Source organism: Saimiri boliviensis, chromosome 6, assembly GCF_048565385.1.
Source record: "Saimiri boliviensis isolate mSaiBol1 chromosome 6, mSaiBol1.pri, whole genome shotgun sequence".
In the NCBI taxonomy this organism is placed as follows: domain Eukaryota; kingdom Metazoa; phylum Chordata; class Mammalia; order Primates; family Cebidae; genus Saimiri; species Saimiri boliviensis.
This window is the reverse complement of record NC_133454.1, coordinates 111,458,020-111,481,507: the sequence shown is the minus strand read 5'-3', so window position 1 is coordinate 111,481,507 and position 23,488 is coordinate 111,458,020. Positions and strand designations below refer to the sequence as shown.

At 41.6% G+C, this 23,488-nt stretch overlaps 1 protein-coding gene across 1 annotated transcript in view; it reads right to left on the bottom strand.

Annotated features, from left to right (window-relative positions):
* Positions 1-6,347: 6,347 nt before the first annotated feature.
* The window catches only part of HSD17B12 (hydroxysteroid 17-beta dehydrogenase 12), a 179,734-nt gene continuing 162,593 nt past the window's right edge, over positions 6,348-23,488 (bottom strand). Inside the window, exons 10-11 of the mRNA XM_003920012.4 lie at positions 12,853-13,002; positions 6,348-12,587 (exon numbers count right to left, since the gene is read on the bottom strand). Coding sequence (XP_003920061.2) covers positions 12,483-12,587; positions 12,853-13,002 — 255 coding nt within the window. The 3' untranslated portion in view covers positions 6,348-12,482. The remainder of the gene's footprint in view (positions 12,588-12,852; positions 13,003-23,488) is intronic.

The window sequence follows — 23,488 nt, the reverse complement described above, 5'->3', positions numbered from 1 at the left end:
ACAAAAGCCAAGATTAGCATTTGTTTACACATTGTCTGGATAGGGTAGAAATCACAGTCCTTAATTACTTATTCACATTTGGGTTACAGAGAGCAGTTTCAACAGAAAGCCGAGGTATGGTTGAGGTATGCAGTTTTATGGGACTTTTACCATGTCACACCTGTGTGTTCCTCTGTACTAGGTTGAATAATATCCACCCCCAAATTTACGTCCACTCAAAACCTGTGAACATGACCTTATTGGGAATATAGGGTCTTTCCAGATGCAATCACGTTAAGTTGAGGGCAGAGTGGATTAGGATAGGTCTGAATCCAGTGACTGCTGTCCTTCCAAGGAGAGGGAGATTTGGAGACAGAGGGACAGAGAAAGTCAGGAGAGGATGCCTTGTGAAGGTGGAATCAGAGCTTGGAGGGATGTTGCCACAAGCCAAGGAATATCTGGAGCCACCAGAGCTGGAAAAAATGGGGTAGGATCCTCCCCAAGAGCCTGTAGAGGGAGTGAATCCCTGCCAGTACCTTGATTTGGGACTTTTGGTCTGCAGAACTGTGAGAGGATGAAATTTTGTTGTTTGAAGCCATCATATTTGTGGTAATTTTTTATGGCAGGCCTAAGACACAAACACATCTTTTCAGCCAAACCTGCCATGCACCATGGCCAGCAGAGCTTGGCGCCTCCCTTGGGCAGCTTCCCAGCACCACAGTGAGTGCTCTTGGCACAGCAGCCCAGCAAACTTCGCCATCCGGCAAAACGCCGCCATGTCTCCTCCAGTGAGGTTTGGCTCCTTAAGCCCGATAGATGGGAGCTGTTCCAGAGTTGTTCCCTCCTCGCTGTTCTGCCTCAAACTAGAGGTAGAGACTTCTCTCTGCATCTGTTACGCCCATGTGAAAGGAACATAAAATCTCAGGACCCTAATTCGGTCTGCCAAAAGGAAAATTAAACTCAAAGCTGAGTCATGCAAGAAGCTGCCTTTGCTTTTGTTCCCAGAGAACTACCGATCAAGGTTAACTATTTCCATGGGTAGCTCCACTATGTTTACCCTTTCTAATGTAAAATGCCAGTTTACTGGATGTGAGATGAATACGTAATTGACTATTCTTCTACCTGCTCCTTTTTTCTAGTATTGTGTGGCTCACCAGCCCCTCTCTCTTTCCCCTCCAGCCCACTTTTCCCCTTTAAATATTGAAGCTCTCAAAATCATCTTTGGAGAAAGGCAGAGACCACAGACTTTCTGTGATTCCACATTCTTTTCGTCCAGACATTTTCTTAACCTTGGCGAAAGTAAACATCTAAATTGATGGAGACTCGTCTCAGATACTTTTTGGTTTACACTTGTGTTCTTAGAGTTCTCTTATTCCCTTTGTCGGTAACCTCTTATTACGGTTAATACAGGCAGGCTGGTGTGCAGTGGTGTGATCTTGGCTCCACCTCTCAAATTCAAGCAATTCTCCTGTCTCAGCCTCTTGTACCACCACACCCAGCTAATTTTTGTATTTTTAGTAGAGACAGAGTTTTGCCATGTTGACCAGGCTGGTCTTGAACTCCTAATCTCAAGTTATCCATCTGCCTTGACCTCCCACAGTGCTGGGATTATATGCATGAACCATGGCCTGTTTCTTTCCTGTCCAAATAATTATGTAGTTTCTGGCTCCTGATTGAGTCCTGATGGTTACAGTGGGAATGTGGCCTCAGGGGTTGAAAGCAAAGGCCAACTGCCTGGCCCGGGATTGGTCTCTGTCCATCACTAATTTGCCTCTGAGTTGGGCCCTGGCTGGCCTGGCCCATCGCTCTTGTGTCGCTTGCTCCCTCTTGTTTGTCCTCACCTGAGACTGCCCTCATAAAGTAGATGTTGCTGGTTGCCTGGCTTCCTGCTTTGAAGCCACCATTTCTCAGCATGCGGTTGGAAGGGCAACTGCATGAGAATCACTAGGGGATGCTGTAAAAATGCACATTCCGGGAGCCCATCAGGATTCTTGGTTAGTAGGTCTGGGGCAGGGCCCAGCAATGTGTTTTTGTTTTTGTTTTTGTTTTTGTTTTTTTTGAGACGGAGTCTCTGTCGCCCAGGCTGGAGTGCAGTGGTGCGATCTCGACTCACTGCCACCTCCACCTCCAGGTTCAAGCAATTATCCTGCCTAAGCCTCCAAATGCCATGACTGGCTATTTTTTTTTTTATTTTTTTTTATATTTTTGTAGAGATGGATTTCACTGTGTTGCCCAGGCTAGTCTTGAACTCCTGATTTCAGGTGATCTGCCGGCCTTGGCCTCCCAAAGTGTTAGGATTACAGGTGTGAGCCACTGAGCCTGGCAGCAAGGTGCATTTTTAACAATGTTTCATTCCATTTTGCCGGTACCTGCACCATTCTCTGTACCCTTTCCATCTGCCTGTTTTCCGCAGGTGATCACTTTCCACTCAACAGTTATCTCATCCCCTGGATGGCAAAACTGATAGATGCTTTAAGCACTGGTAGCTCTTAACAGTGATTCTGAGTGAGCTACACCCTGTAGCCTATTTTCAGTTGCCGATTTTCACACCAGGCTCTTGCCAAACATTCCCTGTTTCAATCATGTGCAGCTTGTGGAGCACCTGCTGCTGTATTCCTGAGAAAATCCAACTCAAGGAAAATAATGGCACATCATGCTAATAGCTCTCAGTGAAGGTGTTGCATAGAGAAATTCCCAGCCCATGTCTCACTGCCAAAGGTTTAGCAGTTACCAGCTTGAGGGAGGAGGGTGGGAAGGGAACCTGCCAACCCTGCAGCATGTTTGCTATGAGGCTTTCAGGTCTCTGCCAACTTTCAACAACGTTGAGAGGTAGAGGACACTTCCCTAGACTCCAGACAGGAATGCCTTCTGTTCAATGCCCAGCACGATTGTAGATGCTGCAGGAGGTAAAATCTCCTTCCAGTGAACCACAGGGTAAACTATGTGACATACAATTAAAAACAGTGTAATTGGATGCGAAATTATGGAGAGCAGACAAAAATCTGGGGAACAAGAGACCACTAGAGGTTATGGTCCTTAGTAAAGTCATCATGGAGTATAGGGAATTATGTCATGCTTTTAAAGTGTGTAGCATTCAGATAGCTCCAAGATATTCTGATAGTTACATTACCCCTAAAAATAGCTGGCAACATATACACATTATTATTTCTAATTAATAGTAAATAATAACATTAGTTAACATTTCTTGAGCACTTCCTATGTGCCAAGTGCTGTTCCAATCACTTACATGCCTACACTAATGTAATTTGCAGAGCCCAATTACACAGGCATTATTATTAAACCAATTTTACAAAGAAGACTGAATCACAATGCCACACGATGCCATGTGCCACTTCTCTGCAAATACATGCCAGAATGAAAGCCAAGTTAGGAAAGATAGGACTATTCCTAAAGTGACATATGGGTCATTTCTTGGGACCTCACAGCTGGTGTCTTTGAGTGACTTCAGAAGAGAAGAGTTGGTAGCAGTGTAATCTAGCAGCCCCTGAGTTGTTAAGCGTTCCTGGTGGCTTTCTCCAGCAGCCCCTGGGTTAGTAAGCATTCCTGGTGGCTTCATCTAGATAGCTTAGCAGATTTCTCTGTAGAGCCGCTGAGTCCCCAGAACCATGGGAATGGTATCATTTTGAGTGTATGAACTATGATGTCCGACACAACACTTGATTCAAATCTTAGCTTTTACTACTCCCTTCGTGGGTCACTTTAAACAAGTTACTTAGTTTTCCTCATCTGTTGGACTGTATGAAGATTCACCCATACATTGATTCATTCATTTAGTCCACAAATATTGAGTACTGACTGTAGCCAGCACTGTGCTACTTGGGAGGCTGAGAGGGGTAGGACTGCTTGAGCCCAGGAGGTCAAGGCTGCAGTAAGCCATGACTGTGCCACTGCACTCAGGCCTGGGCAACAGAGCATGACCCTGTCTTAAAAAATAAAAATGAAGGCCGGGCGCGGTGGCTCAAGCCTGTAATCCCAGCACTTTGGGAGGCCGAGGCGGGTGGATCACGAGGTCGAGAGATCGAGACCATCCTAGTCAACATGGTGAAACCCCGTCTCTACTAAAAGTACAAAAAATTAGCTGGGCATGGTGGCTTGTGCCTGTAATCCCAGCTACTCAGGAGGCTGAGGCAGGAGAATTGCCTGAACCCAGGAGGCGGAGGTTGCGGTGAGCCGAGATCGCGCCATTGCACTCCAGCCTGGGTAACAAGAGCGAAACTCCGTCTCAAAAAAAAAAATAAATAAATAAATAAATAAAAATAAAAATGAAAATCCCAAACAGAGGAGAAAAGTAAAGCACTTTGAGTGAGAGCCACCAGAAATACAAACAAGATGGATTTAGACTCCTAAGAATTTAAGGTATTGGTATCACCAGATACGGACCATAAAATATCAGTGTATTACACACAGGTAAACTTTTAGCACTGAATTTTTTTAAATGAGCAAGTAATAAAAAAAACCATTAGGACTGACCAGGCAGGTTAAAACGAGAACCAAACAGACGTTTTTTTTCCCCCTAAGACAGGGTCTCACTCTGTTGCCCAGGCTGAAGTGCAGTGGTGTGATCATAGCTCACTGCAGCTTCAACCTCCTGGGCTCAAGTGATCCTCCTGCCTTAGGCTCCCAAGTAACCAGGACTATAGGCGAACACTACCACATCTGGCCAACTTTTTAATTTTTTGAAGAGATCGGGGGGAGGGTCTTACTTTGTTGCCCCGGCTGGTCTTGAACACGTGGCCTCAAGGAATCTTCCCACCTTGGCCTCCCAAAGGGCTGGGATTACAGGCATGAGCAACTGTGTCTGGCCCCAAATAGAACTTTTTTAAATGAACAAATTTTTAAATTAAAATCACAGTGAATAGTTTCAGCCAGCAGATAAGATGTGAACAGTTAGAGAAATGGAATATAGATATGAAGAAATTATGCAGCACGTGGCTCAGGGAGACGAGGATGGAAAGTATGAATGTGAGATTAAAAGACAGAATGGGCAGGTGCAGTGGCTCATACCTGTAATCACAACCCTTTGAGAAGCTGAGGCAGGTGGATCATTTGAGGTCAGGAGTTTGTGACCAGCCTGGCAAACATGGTGAAACCCTACCTCTATTTAAAAAATTACAAAAATTAGCCAGGCATGATGGCTGGTGCCTGTAGTCCTAGCTACTCAGGAGACTGAGGCAGAAGAATCACTTGAACCCAGGAGGTGGAGGTTGCAGTGAGCCGAGATTGCGCCACTGCACTCTAGCCTGGGTCACAGAGCAAGATGCTGTATCAAAAAAGAAAAAAACAGAATAAAGACGTGACTCTTGTAACTTGAGTCTCAGATAGAGACAATGAGATAATGCCTGATGATTTTTCAGAAATGACAAAAGACATGAATTCATAGCTACAGGGAGCATACTGTAAACCGGTAGGATAAATAGAGTTCCACACTTAAGACACCTCAGCAGGAAACTAAAGAACACCAAGTCAAAGGCATCATAAAAGAAGCCAGAGAGAGATCACCTATTAAAAAAAAGTGCCACACTGATTTCTGAAAACCAACAATGGAAGCCAGAAGTCAGAAATATGATCCAGTATTTCATTAACTTAAAGATGCCATCAATGCTAAATCACACTATTTTATTCAGCACCAAAAAAGAACAAAGGTGATGTCAAAGTATGCTATGCACCAGAATATCTGAGATGTAAGAAGTAAACGTATACAAGGAAATTGATAAACAGGTGGTAATTTATTTTATACAAAGACGTGCACATAAGATAATAAAAATGTCTAACTTATGGAGTTTTAAAAATCGGACATTAGAATACTGGCCCACAATAGCATGTAAGTAGGGAAAGGGTTGATCAGGCTTACAATTTCCGAATTATTATTAAAGAAGGGGTTATGATACCAGGTAACTTTAGATTGTATTGAGTATGCATTTTAAAAGTTCAGTAGTAAACACAAGAAAAATAAAACTTCAACCCTAATACAGAGGGAGAAATAGAATAATAATAAAACCAAACAACCAATCAAGAAGTGATGGGAAAAATGCACAAAAGAGAAACAAGTAGGTTGAAATAACATGAGAGAAATCTTCATGTTTTAGGAATTAGAATAAATGTAAACAGAATAAATGTGTTTACTAAAGGATAGATGGCCAAGTGAAAAACCAACATCTAGGTTTGACTTAAAGAGATAAAACGAAATTATCGACAAGTGGCAAGATAGGCGGTAAAGGGATCAAAAGATACACACTACACACCAACTGATGCTATACTGAGATCACAGAAAACAGATTTTTTTTTTTGCTAAGACAAAAAGCATTAGCAATAAGGAAGTCACTACGTAACAAGAAGAGTTCGACTCACCAGGACAACACACGCATTCTAAACTTTATTTACTCAGTAGAATGTATAAAGTTAAAACTGACAAAACAGGAGAAATTGGCAAATCTATTACAGTGAGAGAATTTGAAATACCTTTATCAATTATTAATAGGTCAGACAAGAGTTAAAGATATGAAAGATTTGAATGACCCAATTAACAAGCATTGCCACACATGTTGAAAACAACAATTAGAGGCTAGGTGCCTTGGCTTACACCTGTAATCCCAACACTTTGAGGGGCCAAGACTGGAGGATCATTTAAGCCCAAGAGTTTCAGACCAGCTTGGGCAACATACCCAGCTACTCAGGAGGCTGAGATGGGAGGATCGCTTGAGCCCAGGAGGTTGAGTCTGCAGTGAGCCAAGATCATGCCATTGTACTCCAGCTTGGGGGACAGAATGAGATCAGTCTCAAAAAAACAAAAACAAAAAACAAAAACAAAAACAAACAAACAAAAAAAGAAAAATAAGAACAATTAGGAAGCAAATGTGAAACACTTTAAAAACTGGCCATACATGGACATACAAGTCTCAGAAAATTTCTAGCTAGGCATGGTGACCCATCCCTGGAATCCTAGCTATTTGGGAGGCTGAGGCAGGAGGACTGAAAGAGGCCAGGTGTTGGAGACCAGCCTGGACAACATACTGAGACCCCCATCTTTAAAAATAAAAATTAAAAAGCCAGTGCCTGTAGCCCTAGCTACTCAGGAGGCTGAAGAGGGAGGATCACTTGCAAAAGCCCAGGAGTTTGAGGCTGCAATGAGCCATGGTCATACCACTGGACTCCAGTCTGGGCAACAGAGAGAGACCCTGATGCTAAACAAACAAAACCTCTAATAGGTAATGTAATTTACATTTGAATTTCCTAGGACGTCTGGAACAAATTATCACCAACTCAGTGGTTTAGGGTACCAGAAATTTATTCTCACAGTTCCCTGGAGGCCAGAAGTGCAAACTAAGTATCACTACACCAAAATCAAGTTGTTGATGGGATGCTTCATTCTCCAGAATTTCTAGGAGAGAATCTGTTCCTTGATGCCTGCCGTTTTCTGTGGCTACTGGTATTCCTTGGTTTGTGTCTGCCTCACTCGTCTCTGCCTTCATGCTCACATTGACTTCTCTTCTGTCTGCAATCTCCCTGCCTGATTAAAGACACGTGTGACTGCATTTAGGACCAATCTAGATAACCTAAGAAAATCTCCCCATCTCAGGACTCCCAATCTGTTTTGATTTTTATTTATTTATTTTTGAGATGGAATGTTGCTCTGTCGCCCAGGCTGCAGTGCAGTGGTGCGATCTCAGCTCACTGCAACCTCCGCCTCCCGGGTTCAAGTGATTCTCCTGCCTCAGCCTCCTGAGTAGCTGGGACTGCAGGTGCCCACTACCATGCTGGGCTAATTTTTGTATTTTTTTTAGAGATGGGGTTTCGCCATATTGGTCAAGCTGGATCACTCCCGACCTTGTGATCCACCCGCCTCGGCCTCCCAAAGTGCTGGGATTACAGGCGTGAGCCACCACGCCCAGCCAAGATCCCCAATTTAATCACATCTGCAAAGACCTCATTTCCATGTAAGGTAATATGGGGTTCATTGGATTAAAACCTGATGTCTTGGGGGCCATTATTCAGCCTAAATACAACATATATCTAGATACTTTGTGCCTGGATGAGTTCTCATTACGGTACTTTAAATGTCTTAACTTACTCTCAAACAATCTATGACCTAGGTGCTATTATTTCCATTTTTCAGATGGTAAAGCCGAGGCAGAGAAAGCTTATAATTTGCCCAGGCTTTATCATACTCACATGTTCTTTGACCACATGCAATTAGTTAGAACCAACAACAAAAGCTATGTTTAAACTTTCCATTCTGAAATAATCCCAGATTTGCAGTAAATCTGTGAAACAGTACAAAGTATCCATATCACTTAAATTTTCCAGAGGTTCACATCTTACTACATTTACTCTACCATTTTCTCTCTACATCATTTTTCCAGAATCTTTTGAGATTCAGTTGTATATACAATATTCCATTAACCCTAAATGTTCCAGTGTGTAGTTCCTAAAAAACAAGGACTTTTTCCTCAAGTAACCATGACGTTATTATTAAAATCAGGAAGTCACACTGATATAATGCTATTCATAATTTATAGACCTTACTCAAATTTTGCCAATTGTCTGAAAAATGTCTGACAGAGCAAAAGTTTAAAAAATGCTTTCTGGACCAGGATCCAATCTAGTAACATGAGCTGCATGTACCTGCCACATCCCTTTACTCTCCTTTAACCTGAAATTTTTGACAAGTATAGGCTGGTAATTTTGTAGAATATTCCTCAGGTTGGCTTTTTCTTATATTTCTCTCCAATATGTTCACGTTATACATTTTTGGCAGGAATATCACATAATTAATGTAGCTTCAGCACATTTTATCCGGATTCACAAAATATAAAATTGTCTTATTAACAGTGATATTAATCCAATTTTTTTGAAAAAGAAATACATTTATAAAATTCTTAAGTTTGTACATTTAAAAACACTTTAAAATAATTAACAGGTCAAATACATCATAATGTAAAGATACACATGGAAAAGCAATAAAAATGTGTACATATACATGTTTGTATATATGCATGTACTCATTCATGGGGTGAAGCAAGGGAGGTAATTCAAATAAACTCAGATACTAAAAATGGGAAAAACCTTGAACATGAGAGAGTTAAATGTCCAATTTATGAAATGAGAAAAACAACAGAACAAACCATCAGAAAGCAGAACATAAAGGAGAAGCGCAGAGAAATGAATAAAGCTAAGGTTGGTTCTTCAAAAAAATTCAGAAAATAGACAAACTTCTGATAAAATGGCCAAGGAAAAGAAAGTGAGAAGATAACAAATATCAGAAAAGGAAGTATGTGTATCCAGGAGAGGTTCAGAATTAAGAAAATTCCGAGTTACTTTGTGCTAATACACTGTAAAATGGGCAAATGCTTAGATTTATTTTGTCAAAATTGAAAAGAAAACAATAGAATTCCTGAATAGTCTAATTACAATGAAAGAAATATAATCAGTGGTTAAAAGTCTTCCCACCAACAAATACTAAGGCCAGACAGCTTTATAAACTTTTAACAAATAGATCACTCCAATCTTTTACAAATCCTTACAGAGAACAGGAAAATAGGCAACACTTTCCAATTCATTTAATGGAGTTATAATCTTGACACCATAACCTGGCCAAAAAAGTGTAAGAAAGGCAGACTGCAGGCCAATTTCATATACATGCAAGAATCCCAGGTAAAATACTTGTAACAAACTGATTTTAGTAATGTATGGATAATGAAATATAACCAAGAATGGAGAAGTGATTCTTGTTTATTCTCATAGTGATTCTCATTACTCTAGTCTTTCTTTTTTGTTTTTGGATGGAGTCTCACTCTTGTTGCTCAGGCTGGAGTACAGTGGGGCAATCTCGGCTCACTGCAACCTCCTGGGTTCAACGGATTCCCCTGCCTCAGCCTCCCAAGTAGCTGGGACTACAGACACACACCACTGCGCCCAGCTAATTTTTGTATTTTTTTAGAGATGGGGTTTTACCATGTTGGCCAGGCTGGTCTTGAATTCCTGACCTTATGATCTGCTCACCTCAGCCTCCCAAAGTGCTGAGCCGCCGCGCCTGGCCCACCTGTATTCAAATCTTATCTGGTATGCATTAGAACATAAAATCAAGTCAACAAAGTTAAGTCTGAAACTTTTACTGCACTATTTTGAAGGTTTGGAGTACATTGTTTTCTTTTAACATAATTTTTCATGTGCCCAGCCAGAAAAATACATTTTTTTTTTTTTTTTGAGACAGAGTTTCGCTCTTGTTACCCAGGCTGGAGTGCAATGGCGCGATCTCGGCTCACCGCAACCTCCGCCTCCTGGGTTCAAGCAATTCTCCTGCCTCAGCCTCCCTAGTAGCTGGGACTACAGGCATGTGCCACCATGCACAGCTAATTTTTGTATTCTTAGTAGAGACGGGGTTTCACCATGTTGACCAGGATGGTCTCGATCTCTTGACCTCGTGATCCACCCACCTCGGCCTCCCAAAGTGCTGGGATTACAGGCATGAGCCACCGCGCCCGGCAAAAAATATTTTCATGTCATCATGTTCACCCTTGAGTGTCAGATACAAGAGGGTGCCTGCCAAGTCGAAGCAATCAAAGCCACAGCTCAAAAATTTTGAAATCGCTAAGAGATTTTCTAGGCAGAATTACAACTGTTTTCTTTTTTTGAGATAGGGTCTCACTGTGTCACGAAGACTGGAGTGCATGCAGTAGTCCAATCACAGTTCACTGCAGCTTCTAATTCCTGGGCTCAGGCAATCCTCCTGCCTCAGCCTTCCTAGTAGCTGGGACTACAGGTGTGTTAACGCCACACCTGGCTAATTTTTAATTAAAAAAATTTTTTTTTGTAGAGATAAGAGCTTGCTATGTTGCCCAGGCTGGGCTTGAACTCCTGAGCTTAAGTAGTCGTCCTGCCTCAGCCTCCCAAAACATCGAGATTATAGGCATAAGCCACTGTGCTTACCCTACAACTATTTCCTAACTGGGATAAAAGAAAAAGTATTTTGTATACTTGTAAACGAATCTCTCCTCTATCTACCACCAGTACACCAAAACCAGCCAACCAACCAGCCAGTGTGTGAAAGCAGATAAAATACTGCCCCAGCCATTGTGGTGTCACCATTTCTACAATAAAATGAGAGGAAAAAAGGGCAAACAACTGTGTTTTTCATAAAGCTGTATTTATTCCATTTAAATGACAACCTTTATTCTGAAATTGTATTCCTCCTAATTTTAGGGGCTAAAATATATTTTCTTTTACACATGCCGATAACAGATGGTTATTTGGTTTTTTGTTTTTGTTTTATGTCCTTAGCTGGCAAAATTAAAAGCCAGAAACTAAAGCCCCAATTTTTTTTTTTTTTTTTTTTTAATACAATTCTACTGATGCTTAAAACTCAAGAGCCTAGGAACCACAGTCTACGTAGGTAAAGGCCAGTCTTCTTGTTGTATATTTCACAGTATTGAATTCTGTCTTGGTGAGTTCTCCATGTAAGTTATGAAGCAGGATATACGTCAGTCTTATATTAAGTCAGTGTAAATGTGGCCTTAATTTCAAGAAATGTATTTTTGTTGTACACCATGGTTACAGCACGTTTTATTAAAACTAATTACATCAGTACCTACCACCTGTAGAGTATCAATTTAAAAAGTATAATGCCATTTCTATGATGACATTGCTTTTATAGGACTAGCCTGTGTCACATGTGTGAGCAATATTGATTCAATACAGAAACAAAAAAGGCTGGGTGTCCAAGCAGACCGCTTTTCTGGGTCAGGGTTTCAGTGGTACCGTAGATGGTACCAGTCTCAAGGTACACTTTGGCCCATTTATCTTTAGAAATCATACCATATAGCTTCGATATTTACATACATTTAAACTGAGAAGAAATATACATTATGAGAAAGCATAGTTTAGTGGGTTTCATATGTCAGAAATAACTCCATATTTCACAATTATTTTTATGTCACTAGTTACCCTTGATAACAAACAATTCTATATAAATGTACAAACTGGAAACATAATTTTATAAAACCTTAAAGAGATCTTTGGAAATTGCAGTGTGTCTGCTTATAAACAAATCAATTAATCTCCATTTCTTCAAAGTGTCAAAAACAAAAGAGTAGCTAGATGTTACTTTTTATAATCAGCTTCAGAGAAAATACAGAAATAATGATTAATGGCATTTTGGAGCAGACAAAACTACTGAGTTTTGTGTTTGAGTCTATCAGTCTGTGATTTGCTATGACAGTACTCCTTCCAATTAGCTGTTCTTGACAATATTAGTTCTACATTCATTTGATATGAGCATTTATATTAAACTTCAAAATTACCTCTGGTAGTATCCAGAATATGTCAGAACCCCTAAAAGTAACTTCTGTTTTCTTCTTAAGATAACATTTAGTCATTTTAATAACTATTGAAACAACAACTTTAGCTTTTCAAGACCAGTAGGGTGCCTTGCAGTGAACATGCATATGCTGGAGCATCTGGCCAAGTTACGGTGGAGTTATCAATGCTTAGTTCTTCTTGATTTTCTTCAGAAAGCGAGCCCTTGTAGACTTGTTTATATCCATGACAAATTTAAAATAAATCCAAGAAGGCAGGACTGAGATGATTGAGCCCTAGGGAAACAGAATGTGAGAGATATGTAATAAAGCCTATCATTTGGGCTAAAATATGATTTAATGTTTTATTATAGTGTTGTTTTTCTTTATAGGTAGATTTAAAAATTCTTGGGTATACAGCCATTATAACAAGACATGTATGTCTTATTAGTGTGTTTGGACAATGTATATACGCTAGGCTATTACATACTATCCTGCAACTCAATGGGAAAGAAACCCCAAGCCAGAATGTACTGATTTGCAACTCAAAAAATCTACGTACCATAAGAGCATGGATCAGGTATCCATTGGTTCGGGATTGCAGGCCTACTGTTTTAATTGCAGATTTCACAAACGTCTCCGAAGAGGGCGTATCCAAAGTTGGCTTTCGGATCTTAGCCAGTTTTGTAGCTACGAAGTATGGCAGGACACTCTAGAAAGGTAACACCCACCCCAGAAAACATGCCATTGATTAGTAAGGCCACAAACACAGAATGTACAGTGGTGCTTGACCGCCTTAGTGGTTGAAACATCTGAGAGAGAGAAGAAAAGAGAAGTGGCTATCTAGCTAACTTGATAGAGCACAGGATGGCATAAAAAAACTGTAACAAATCAATCTCTCAATAAAACAGAGTTTGAGACCAGAAAAGTATTAAAAATAAGCAGAAATCAACCTTTTTGAACCTTTATTATTTTTTATTTTTTTGACACAGAGTCATGCTCTGTCACCCAGGCTGAAGTGCAATGGCATAATCTCAGCTCACTGCAACCTCCACCTCCCAGGTTCAAGCAGTTCTCCTGCCTCAGCCTCCTGAGTAAGCTAGGATTACAGGTGTGTGCTACCGTGCCTGGCTAATTTTTGTATTTTTTAGTAGGGATAGGGTTTCACCATGTTGGCCAGGCTGGTCTTGAACTCCTGACCTTGTGATCCACCTGCCTCAGCCTCCCAAAGTGCTGGGCTGGCCCCTTTTTGAACCTTTAAAAAGGAAAACATCAAGTAGAAATCTGGAGACCACAGATTCAGCATAGGATACGTTTTACACTCAGTAAACTGAACGTTGTGACAGAGCCACCAAGTCGGAGATTTTTGACTTCTAAAGAGATACTACTTTATCCTTCTAAAGAGATAATACCAATTTTCTCCATAATTGACGGCTAATTAAGCTTTTCCATTGGCTTTGGTCCTACTGAAATAGACATCTTATTTTCTCAGCCTCGTGCGGCTACTTTTCTCCCCTAGTTTCTTATCATTCTGCTTCGGAGTTTTATAAAGAATTTTATTGGTAAGATAGAACCACCTCCCTTTTTCTTTTTGCTTTTTAGAGGGAACACAGTACAACACTATGGAAACCATTTGGGTAACTAAAAGACACCTGACTAGGTGGGTGTGAGGTGACAGATCTGGACACGACCTTTAGAGGAATCTGAATACTGTTAAGTTCCTTATTGCTTATGCTTGCTGCATTTTGGATGTGATTCAACACAGAATATAAGGAAACCCTATTATAACAAGTCCTGAGTCATGATACAAGAGGTCCTTCTATAGTTTGAAATAACTTGGGCATGGTAGTTCAACAAAGAGTGAATGTATTGTTTATCTCACATGTATGAAGTATCATTGCAATGATACTTCTTTTCTTTCTTTCTTTTTTTTTGAGGCAGGTTTTTGTTCTGTCGCTTAGGCTGGAGTGCAGTGGCATGATCATAGTTCACTGCAGACTAGACCTCTTGGGCTTAAGTGATCCTCCTGTCTCAGCCTTCTGAGTAGCTGGGACTACGGGCATGTACTACCAAGCCCAGCTAATTTTAAAAGGTTTTGTAGAGACAGGGTTTCACCATGTTGCCCAGGCTGGTCTCGAACATCTAGGCTCATGTGATCCTTCCACCTCAGCCTCCTCAAGTGTTGGGGTGACAGGTGTGAGCTGGCACATCTGGCCCAATGACACTTCTATTACAGAAAAGGAATGATTCTAACACACGGTGGTCAAAATCTTAAAACTTCATTACTCTAGAGGTAGAAATCCAACTGAGGTCTGTTCCATTCTATGGATTTCCTTCCTGAAAAGAGACCCGGAATATCTCCTGCTGAGACCTGGCAGGAGTGGTCCCATGTCTCTGGGTTTTTGTGTATGCATGTGCTTTGCATTTTTCCCACTCCTAAGTATAAGTTAAGGAATGCAACCCACTCTCCTTTACAGGTTAGATGAAACCTCAGCCTCCCCATTAGAACCAAGAACCCCAGGGCTCATTCTTGGTTCTCACTCTTGACCCCAGAGATCACTCTCCATCTGTCTCTTTCCCTGTCCCTGCAGCTACAAAACTAATTTCACTGAAGTACTTCAATATTTGAGCCAACTTTGATTAGGTAACTTTTGACTTTTGAGAATTTGTTTATTGGGATTATCACTATACATTTATCCCTCACTTAGCAAAAAAATTTTCTTTGTCAAATCTTTTTTTTTTTTTTAGGATTGGAGTCTTGGCCTGTTGCCCAGGCTGGAGTGCAATGGCACGATCTCAGCTGATTGCAACCTCTGCCTCCCGGGTTCAAGCGAGTCTCCTGCCTCAGCCTCCCAAGTAGCTGGGATTATAGGCACCTGCCACCATGCTGGGCTAATTTTTTGTATCTGTAGTAGAGACAGCATTTCACAATGTTGCCCGGGCTGGTCTCTAACACCTGACCTCGTGATCTGCCTACCTCGGCCTCCCAAAGTGCTGGGATTAGAGACGTGAGCTACCACGGCCTGTCAAATCTTTTAAGAACCATTTTGCCACAAGGATATAGTCTATGAGAGCACGCATGTTGCCATGAGATCTCAGACTCAGAATGAGTAGGAAATGCAGAGTTCAATGAAGCTCTCACAACGGGTCAGTAAAGAAAAGGTCAGTCCCAGAGCAAAGCTGAGTAGTAAGGAAAGAGAGTATCTGCAGATACCCTGGTCTCACATAATGAAGGAACATAAGCAAGCCACTTCTCATCTCTATGCGTTAAGTTTAAAGGTCACCAAAAGATGAAGATTTAAAAAAAAAAAATCCAAATATAGATCACAAGCCTGCTAAAGGTATTATAAGGTTTTGAGCTTTTAGAGGTAGAGATGGTCTAATCGTTATACCTCTCAATTGTATTATAATGCTTTGTTCTTTTCTTCCACCCTTCCTGCCATCTTCTTCCCTCCCTTAATATGTACATGGCAAAATTGGACTATTTTGATCCTGTAGGAGAATTAAGTTGCACTGCCTGACTGAACCACTTGATGGCGCCACAAGTCAACTCATCATGCAGCTAAACCGTAGACTAGAGAACCCCCAGATCAAGGGGTGGGGACAAGAGATGCAAACTCAGGAATTCCAAGTTGGGTTATGTTTTTCCAGCTGAGAAATGCAAATTCTTTTCTGGAAAGGATATTTATTTCCACAATGGTTTAAAATCAAGGCAGTTAACATAGCCTAGTGGAGAGTTAAAGATGAAACAGCCTTTGAGCCAAGTCTTGAATGAAGTGCAAGAATTTGCCTGATTGTAAACAAACAAAGGAACAGCAGAAATCGAGAAAAGGAACTATAGAAGAGCATGATGTTTTTCAGAGAACTGCATAGTTCAGTACGGTTCAAATGCCGGAAATGTGTGAAGAGTGGCAGGAGGGAGGCAAACGGCACAGAAAACTGAATCCAATCACTGGGCGGTATCCATTTCCAAAGCACAAGCTTCACGAAGACTTGGTCATATTCACCACTCTATGTTCAATGCTTTAGAACAGTACTTGGTACATAGGAAGGACCCAGTTAATATCTATTGAATGAGTTGGCAAAAGATACTTCATTATGGAGAGCACAGAGGAACAGTACTGGGGTCTCTTTACACTGCTATGATCCAGAAAATTAATTACACCAAGAAGTTGATAATATGAACATTTAAGCCAAAATTTTAGATATTCTGAAGCATATATAAGACCACCTGTCTAAACAGGCATACTTACAGATACAGCTACTTGCCAATAATTTAAAAGTAAAGATTCCAAGTTATGTGAAAGTAATATCTTAGATATCAAAAAGCCACCTAGGTACATCCTTAAACTGTTAAATAAAATCCCAACAAAGGATAATTAATTGATTTCTCCTGGTTATTTAGGAAAACATTATGGGAAACAGGTCAAGAAGATACTTATACTTCTATAGGAAATTGTGGGCAGAACAGATTTTTCAAGTTGCTCAAGCTCAACAGATTTCCATTACAAATATTGCCAGCTCAGAAACAACCTGACCTTGAGAGCTGCAGATGTGGGCAAGTATCCTGGTCTTCAAATTTAGAATTCCCAAATGGCAAATAATTAGGCCATAAAGCAAAGCTGTTGGTGCTTCCTTGCTCAGCCTATTTAAAAAAAAAAAAAATCACTGAAGACAAGTTGGTATCTTTTTTCCCACCCACTGGAGCAGCTTGCTTAGATAACTGGACTTCATAGAACAATTTGGGGGTGGGGGTCTTGATTCAGAACAAGAAGGCTTATGGCTATGGAGTAGTGGAAGGAAAGATGCCTGAAACTGCATGGCAGATATTCAGGAATGAAGCATTGAGCCTTGGAACTTAACATGGTAGAGCATCTTTCAGGGGTCATCATCTGTGCAAACATGCCTTTTAATCTAAAAATGACCAGAACATCACATGATAATGATTTGGGAAAATGTAGACCCAGAAGACACCAGGGTCTAGTCCAGGTGTCCCCAAACTATGGCCCGTGGGCCACATGCGGCCCCCTGAGGCCATTTATCCGGCCCCCCGCCTCACTTCAGGAAGGGGCACCTCTTTCACTGGTGGTCAGTGAGAGGAGCACAGTATGTGGCAGCCCTCCAACGGTCTGAGGGACAGTGAACTGGCCCCCTGTGTAAAAAGTTTGGGGACGCCTGGTCTAGTCTATTTGCACAGTATGAGATTGTCACATCTGCCTTTACTGAGTATTAAATTCCACCATGTAGCCAGCAAACACTCTTAAGGCAGAAACTGGGGTTCCTATGAAGAATATTAAGACAACTCCATTTCCTGAAATCTGTGTCTACTATTTCAGGATCTAGTATACAAAAACTTAAATAATTATACACATATATTCTAGTTTTGGAGTGTGTATTACTTTAATTGCAGACCATGAAATGAGCTTTTCCATATAAAGCCCCTTGATTATCAAATTGGCAGAAACCCTTACTTAGACTTTCTAGAAATGTTTGGAAAAAAGGAATCATTCTGATAGTGCAGAGATCCCTGGTTATACAGCAATGAAAAAAGGCCCTGTAATAACAATACGTGTAAATCTTAGCACCTAAATCCAAAATGAAGGAGTTCAAAATATCGCGCTGTATACGAAGATCCTTGATAAATGTTGGCTGACTGATAATCTTGTAAATAACCTGCCTCCAAAGATGTGGAATTTGTACGTTAACATTCAAGGAACAAAAAGAAAAACAGTGTAATCTCACAAAAGGCATTCACTTAACACCAAACTATTTCTTGAGCACCTACTAGAACAATGTTTTAGGCAATGGGAATTTAATGAATAAAATTCATTGTGAATAAAATCAGAGTCCCTAATCTTACAGAGCTTATATTTCAGTAGGGGAATACAGACCACAAACAAACAAACAACAACAAAAAGGTGTACAATATTGGCAGGCAATGAAAAAAATTTCTGGGTAGAAAAGCTGATGGAGGCTGAGCCTGCAGGTAGGTTCTCAAGAAAGGCCCCTTTGATGCGGCGACTTATAAGCAAAGATCTGAATGAAGAGACAGAGTTGGCCAAAAGGATATCTGGGTAAAGAGCCTTTGAGACTGAAGATATAACAAGGGCAAAGGCCCTGAGGTGAAGGCGTCATCAGGGTGTTTCCAGATTGCAAGGAGGCTACAGAAGTAGGGAGATGGGAAGGGGACACGATAACATGGAAGTCTGAAATCAGAACACTTGAGGGTCATAAGAACTCATGGTCTCAATCTGAAAGAGATGAGAAGCCATGGAAGAACTTTTAGCATAGCAATGAAGTAACTGGATTTTTTTTTTTTTTTTTTTTTTTTTTTTTCTTTTGAGATAGTCTCACTCTGTTGCCCAGGCTGGAGTGCAGTGGTGTGATCCTGGCTCACTGCAACCTCCACCTCCTGGGCTCAAGCCATCCTCCCACTCAGCCTCCCAAGTATCGAGGACCACAGGCACACACTACCATGGCTGGCTAATTTGTGTATTTTTTGTAGAGACAGGGTTTTACCATATTGCCCAGGCTGGTCTTGAACTAATGAGCTCAAGTAATCCATGCGCCTCAGCCTCCCAAAGTGTTGGGATTACAGGTGTGAGCCACTGTGTCCAGCTGGATTTTATTTTGAAGAGATCACTCTGGCTGCTATGAGTAGACTGTAGGGGTTGTTAAACCAGGATGGGTGTAGAAGGCCAGATAGAAAGATACTGCAAAATGTCCAGGACATGCTAAGATGGTGGCTCAGACAGTGATAGCAGTGAAGGTCATGAGAAATGGTCAAATAGTGGGTATGCTGCAAGGATTTCCTAAAGGATTAAGTTTGGGATGTAAAAAAAGAGGTGGTAGGGTAACAGGAAAAAAAATCAGCATTGGTTAAAATCGGACCAACCTGAATTCAAATTCCAGCTTGACCGCCTACTAGTTGTGTGATCTTGAGCAAAACACTCAATGACTGAGCCTTAGTTTTGTAATCAGAGGCTACGGAATCTTTCATATTATACTATCATGAGAATTAAATAAAATATTATTAGTTAAACAGGGTGCGATTTGAACTCTAGTATGTATGAGCAATTCTTTTCTTTTCACTTTTTTTTTTTTGAGAAGGCGCCTCGCTCTGTTGCCAGGCTAGAGTGCAGTGTCGCCATCTCATTGCAATTTCCGCCTCCTCGGTTCAAGCTATTCTCCTGCCTCAGCCTCCTGAATAGCCAGGATTACAGGCGTGCAACACCACACCCAGCTAATTTTTGTATTTTTAGTAAAGACAGGGTTTCACCATATTGGCCAGGCTGGTCTTAAACTCCTGACCTTGTGATCTGCCCACCTCAGCCTCCCAAAGTGTTGTGATTACAAGTGTGAGCCACTGCACCCGGCAGCAATTATTTTCTAAGTTTTCCAATATTTACATTTTTAGAATGAATTTGGAAAGAATTTGTAGAATGAATTGGAAAGAAGAACTTGGCTTTTTAAATCCAATAAGAGGTATAAGAATGCCATTTTCCATAGAGAATATCTGACTGTTGAGGTAACCAACTGAGTATCTTAGCTCTCATGGACACACATGACCTAAGTTGTACAACACAGACCTAAGCCTGTAGGTCTTATGGGACAACCCTGTTGTAAATGGCCAAGAAAAAAGGACATTATCACTGACAAAATCGAGATTCAGCTGGCTGGATGGGATCAGAATCAAATAATGCCAACAGCACTAATTTTACTATTCTTTTTTTTTTTGAGACAGAGTTTTGCTCTTGTTACCCAGGCTGGAGTGCAATGGCGTGATCTCGGCTCAACACAACCTCTGCCTCCTGGGTTCAGGCAATTCTCCTGCCTCAGCCTCCTGAGTAGCTGGGATTACAGGCACGTGCCACCATGCCCAGCTAATTTTTTGTATTTTTAGTAGAGACGGGGTTTTACCATGTTGACCAGGATGGTCTCGATCTCTTGACCTCGTGATCCACCCGCCTCGGCCTCCCAAAGTGCTGGGATTACAGGCTTGAGCCACCGCGCCCGGCTATTTTTACTATTCTTAAGCCATTTTTCAAAATTGGTGTAGTTGACCATATATGAACATTTCCAGTGGAATTTTCATATTGTTTTATAACTCTCCCTATTTAGACTCCATATGCACAAAAGACACACTTTATTACCTCCTTGCATAGTCATTGGCAATTAACAGGAAGAATGGATGGAGACTTATATTTGTAATCCCAGTAGCCATTTCTCAATATTTAGCTTTCTAGTTCTTTGAAGCCCAGTAGAACTATATGAATATTCTAAGCAATAAAACAGTGTAAACAGTATAACGAAAAATACAAAAGAGGAATTTTTTTTTTTTTTTTTTTGAGACAGAGTTTTGCTCGTCACCCAGGCTGGAATACAATGGCACAATCTTGGCTCACTGCAATCTCTGCCTCCCGGGTTTAAGCCATTCTCCTGCCTCAGCCTTCCTAGTACCTGGGATTAAAGGTGCCTGCCACCACACCCGGCTAATTTTTTGTATTTTTAGTAGAGAATGGGTTTCACCATGTTGGCCAGGCTGGTCTCGAACTCCTGACCTCAGGTGATCCGCCTGCCTCGGCCTCCAAAGTGCTGGGATTACAGGCATGAGCTACAGCGCCTAGCCCTAAAAAATTTTTCTCTCAATTTGTTTTGTTTTCTAAATTTCATGGATTAACCCAAATTTAGTCTATTCTGATTAAAAACTATATTTCTACCTGAGTTAACAAAACCACCAACTCTTATCACCAAGATAAAGGCACTGGAAGGTTGTAACAAGGGGACAGAGCCTAGAGGATTTCCCTTTTTTTTTGAGACAGGGTCTTGCTTTGCCATCCATCACCCAGACTGGAATGCAGTGATGCAATCACAGCTCACTGCAACTTCAACCTCCTGGGTTCAAGTGATTCTCCTGCCGCAGCTTCCTGAGTAGCTGGAACCACAGGCATGTGCTACCATGCCCAGCAAATTTTTTTCTATTTTTTGTAGAGACAGGGTCTCACTATGTTGCCCAGGCTAGTCTTAAACTCCTGGGCTCAAGTGACCCTTTGCCTTGGCCTCCTAAATGCTGGGATTACAGGCATGAGTCACTGTGCATGGCCCTGAAAGGATTTCTTCAGGATAATAAGTTCAAACGTAAATGGCATATTCTTTTTTTTTGAGACAAAGTCTCACTCTGTCATCAGGCACCAGGCTGGAGTGCAGTGGCACAATCTCGGCTTACCGCAACCTCCGCCTCCCGGGTTCAAGCAATTCTCCTGCCTAGCCTCCCAAGTAGCTGGGACTACAGGTACGCGCCACCACGCCCAGATAATTTTTGTATTTTTGGTAGAGACGGGGTTTCATCATGTTGGCCAAGATGGTCTCGATCTCTTGGCCTCGTGATCCGCCAGCTTCAGCCTCCCAAAGTGCTGGGATTACAGGCTTGAGCCACCGCGCCCGGCCATAAATAACATATTCTTTTGTAATCTCCTGCTAAGAATGAAAAAGTCCACTTCATTTTCAGGGCAGCTGAAACTTCTCTAGGTTTAGATGGCTCTACCTGCATCCCCACCTTTCTTCTGGTAAAGGAAACCTCAGGGGACAGTGTCCCTTGGCAGATGATCTCCTTGTTACGATCATTTCCAGAGACCTGGGCTCCCAGGCCAAAGGAAGGAAACTGCGTGGCGCAGAGCAGCACCTCTTTGAGAAACAGGACGGCACTGTAGCCGGAGTTATCCACACCAAGATCGGCACATTCTCCACACTTGCCTTGTTCTTGAACATATCATCCTTCTTTAGCTTTTTCTCAGCATGTATCATTGTATATAACTGTCTTATTTGTGGATTTGTTTCCTGTCTGTCTCCCTCCCAATAAACGTAAATTCAACCACAGCAGGAGCTCTGTCTTTTGCCAGATTAGGGGCTTTCTAAATATTTCTTGACTGAAGAAATGTGGAACATGATATATATCTCTAGTTTTGGGCTTACTGTGGGTGTAGTGTGTTTGTTTGTTTATTTGAGACGGAATTTCACTCTGTGGCCCAGGCTGGAGGGCAGGGTGTAATCTTGGCTCACTGCAACTTCTGCCTCCCAGCTTCAAACAATTCCGTCTCAGCCTCCCAAGTAGCTGGGATTACAGACGCCTGCCACCAGCCCAGCTAATTTTTGTATTTTTAGTAGAGATGGGGTTTCAGCATCTTGGCCTGGCTGGTCTTGAACTCCTGACCTTGTGATCTACTTGCCTCGGCCTCCCAAAATGCTGAGATTTCAGGTGTGAGTCGCCGTGCCCAGCCTGTAATGTGTTAAAAAACTGTCTTTTCTGTGTGTGTGCCTTCAGGACAGAGACTGGGTCTTATTCACCTTTGCTTCCTAGACGTTTAGCTAAGGGCCTGGTAAATAGCAGGCACAAGCTGTTTGATAAACTAAACTGACCTTAGGCAAGTTTCAGGACTCTTTATTTTTATTTTTTAAGACAAAGTCTCATTCTGTTGCCCAGGCTAGAGTGCTGGTGTGCAATCTCAGCTCACAGCAACCTCGGCCTCCCAGGTTAAAGCGATTCTCGTACTTCAGCCCCTCAGAGTAGCTGGGATTATAGGCATGTACCACCACGCCTGGCTAATATTTGTATTTTTAGGAGAGATGGGGTTTCACCATGTTGGCCAAGCTGGTCTTGAACTCCAGACCTCAAGTGATCCACCCACCTCGGCCTCCCAAAGTCCTGGGATTATAGGCGTGAGCCACCGCACATGGCAAAGGACTTTGATCCTGTTTCCTATTTGTAAAATCAGACTAGGTTAATATCTATGTAAAATGAGATAACAAAAGAGGTGAAAACATGGGCATATTGTCGATATCCAATAAAAATAAGTTTCTTTCCTCTCTTCTTCACACTTTATATATCATTTCCCAGCTTGCAGTGTTTCCGTCTCACATCATTTAACCCACTTGCCAGAAGGAGAGATTAAAGGTTAAAGTAATCAAGCAACTTCCTGCAGGTCCGACGCCCGTGTTGACGGCAGAACTCAAACCTTGGTCTGCTGACTCCAAGCTCCGTGTCCTTTCCTCACTGCCTCTAAGCACACCAATGACCAATGCAGTTGACATAAAACCACAGCCTGGATTGAGGAAACTGTGACCATGCTTTAACTGTTGACTTTTCATTTTGAAATGACTACATATCCAGCCAGGGCTTCAGGAATTCTTTAGCATCAAAA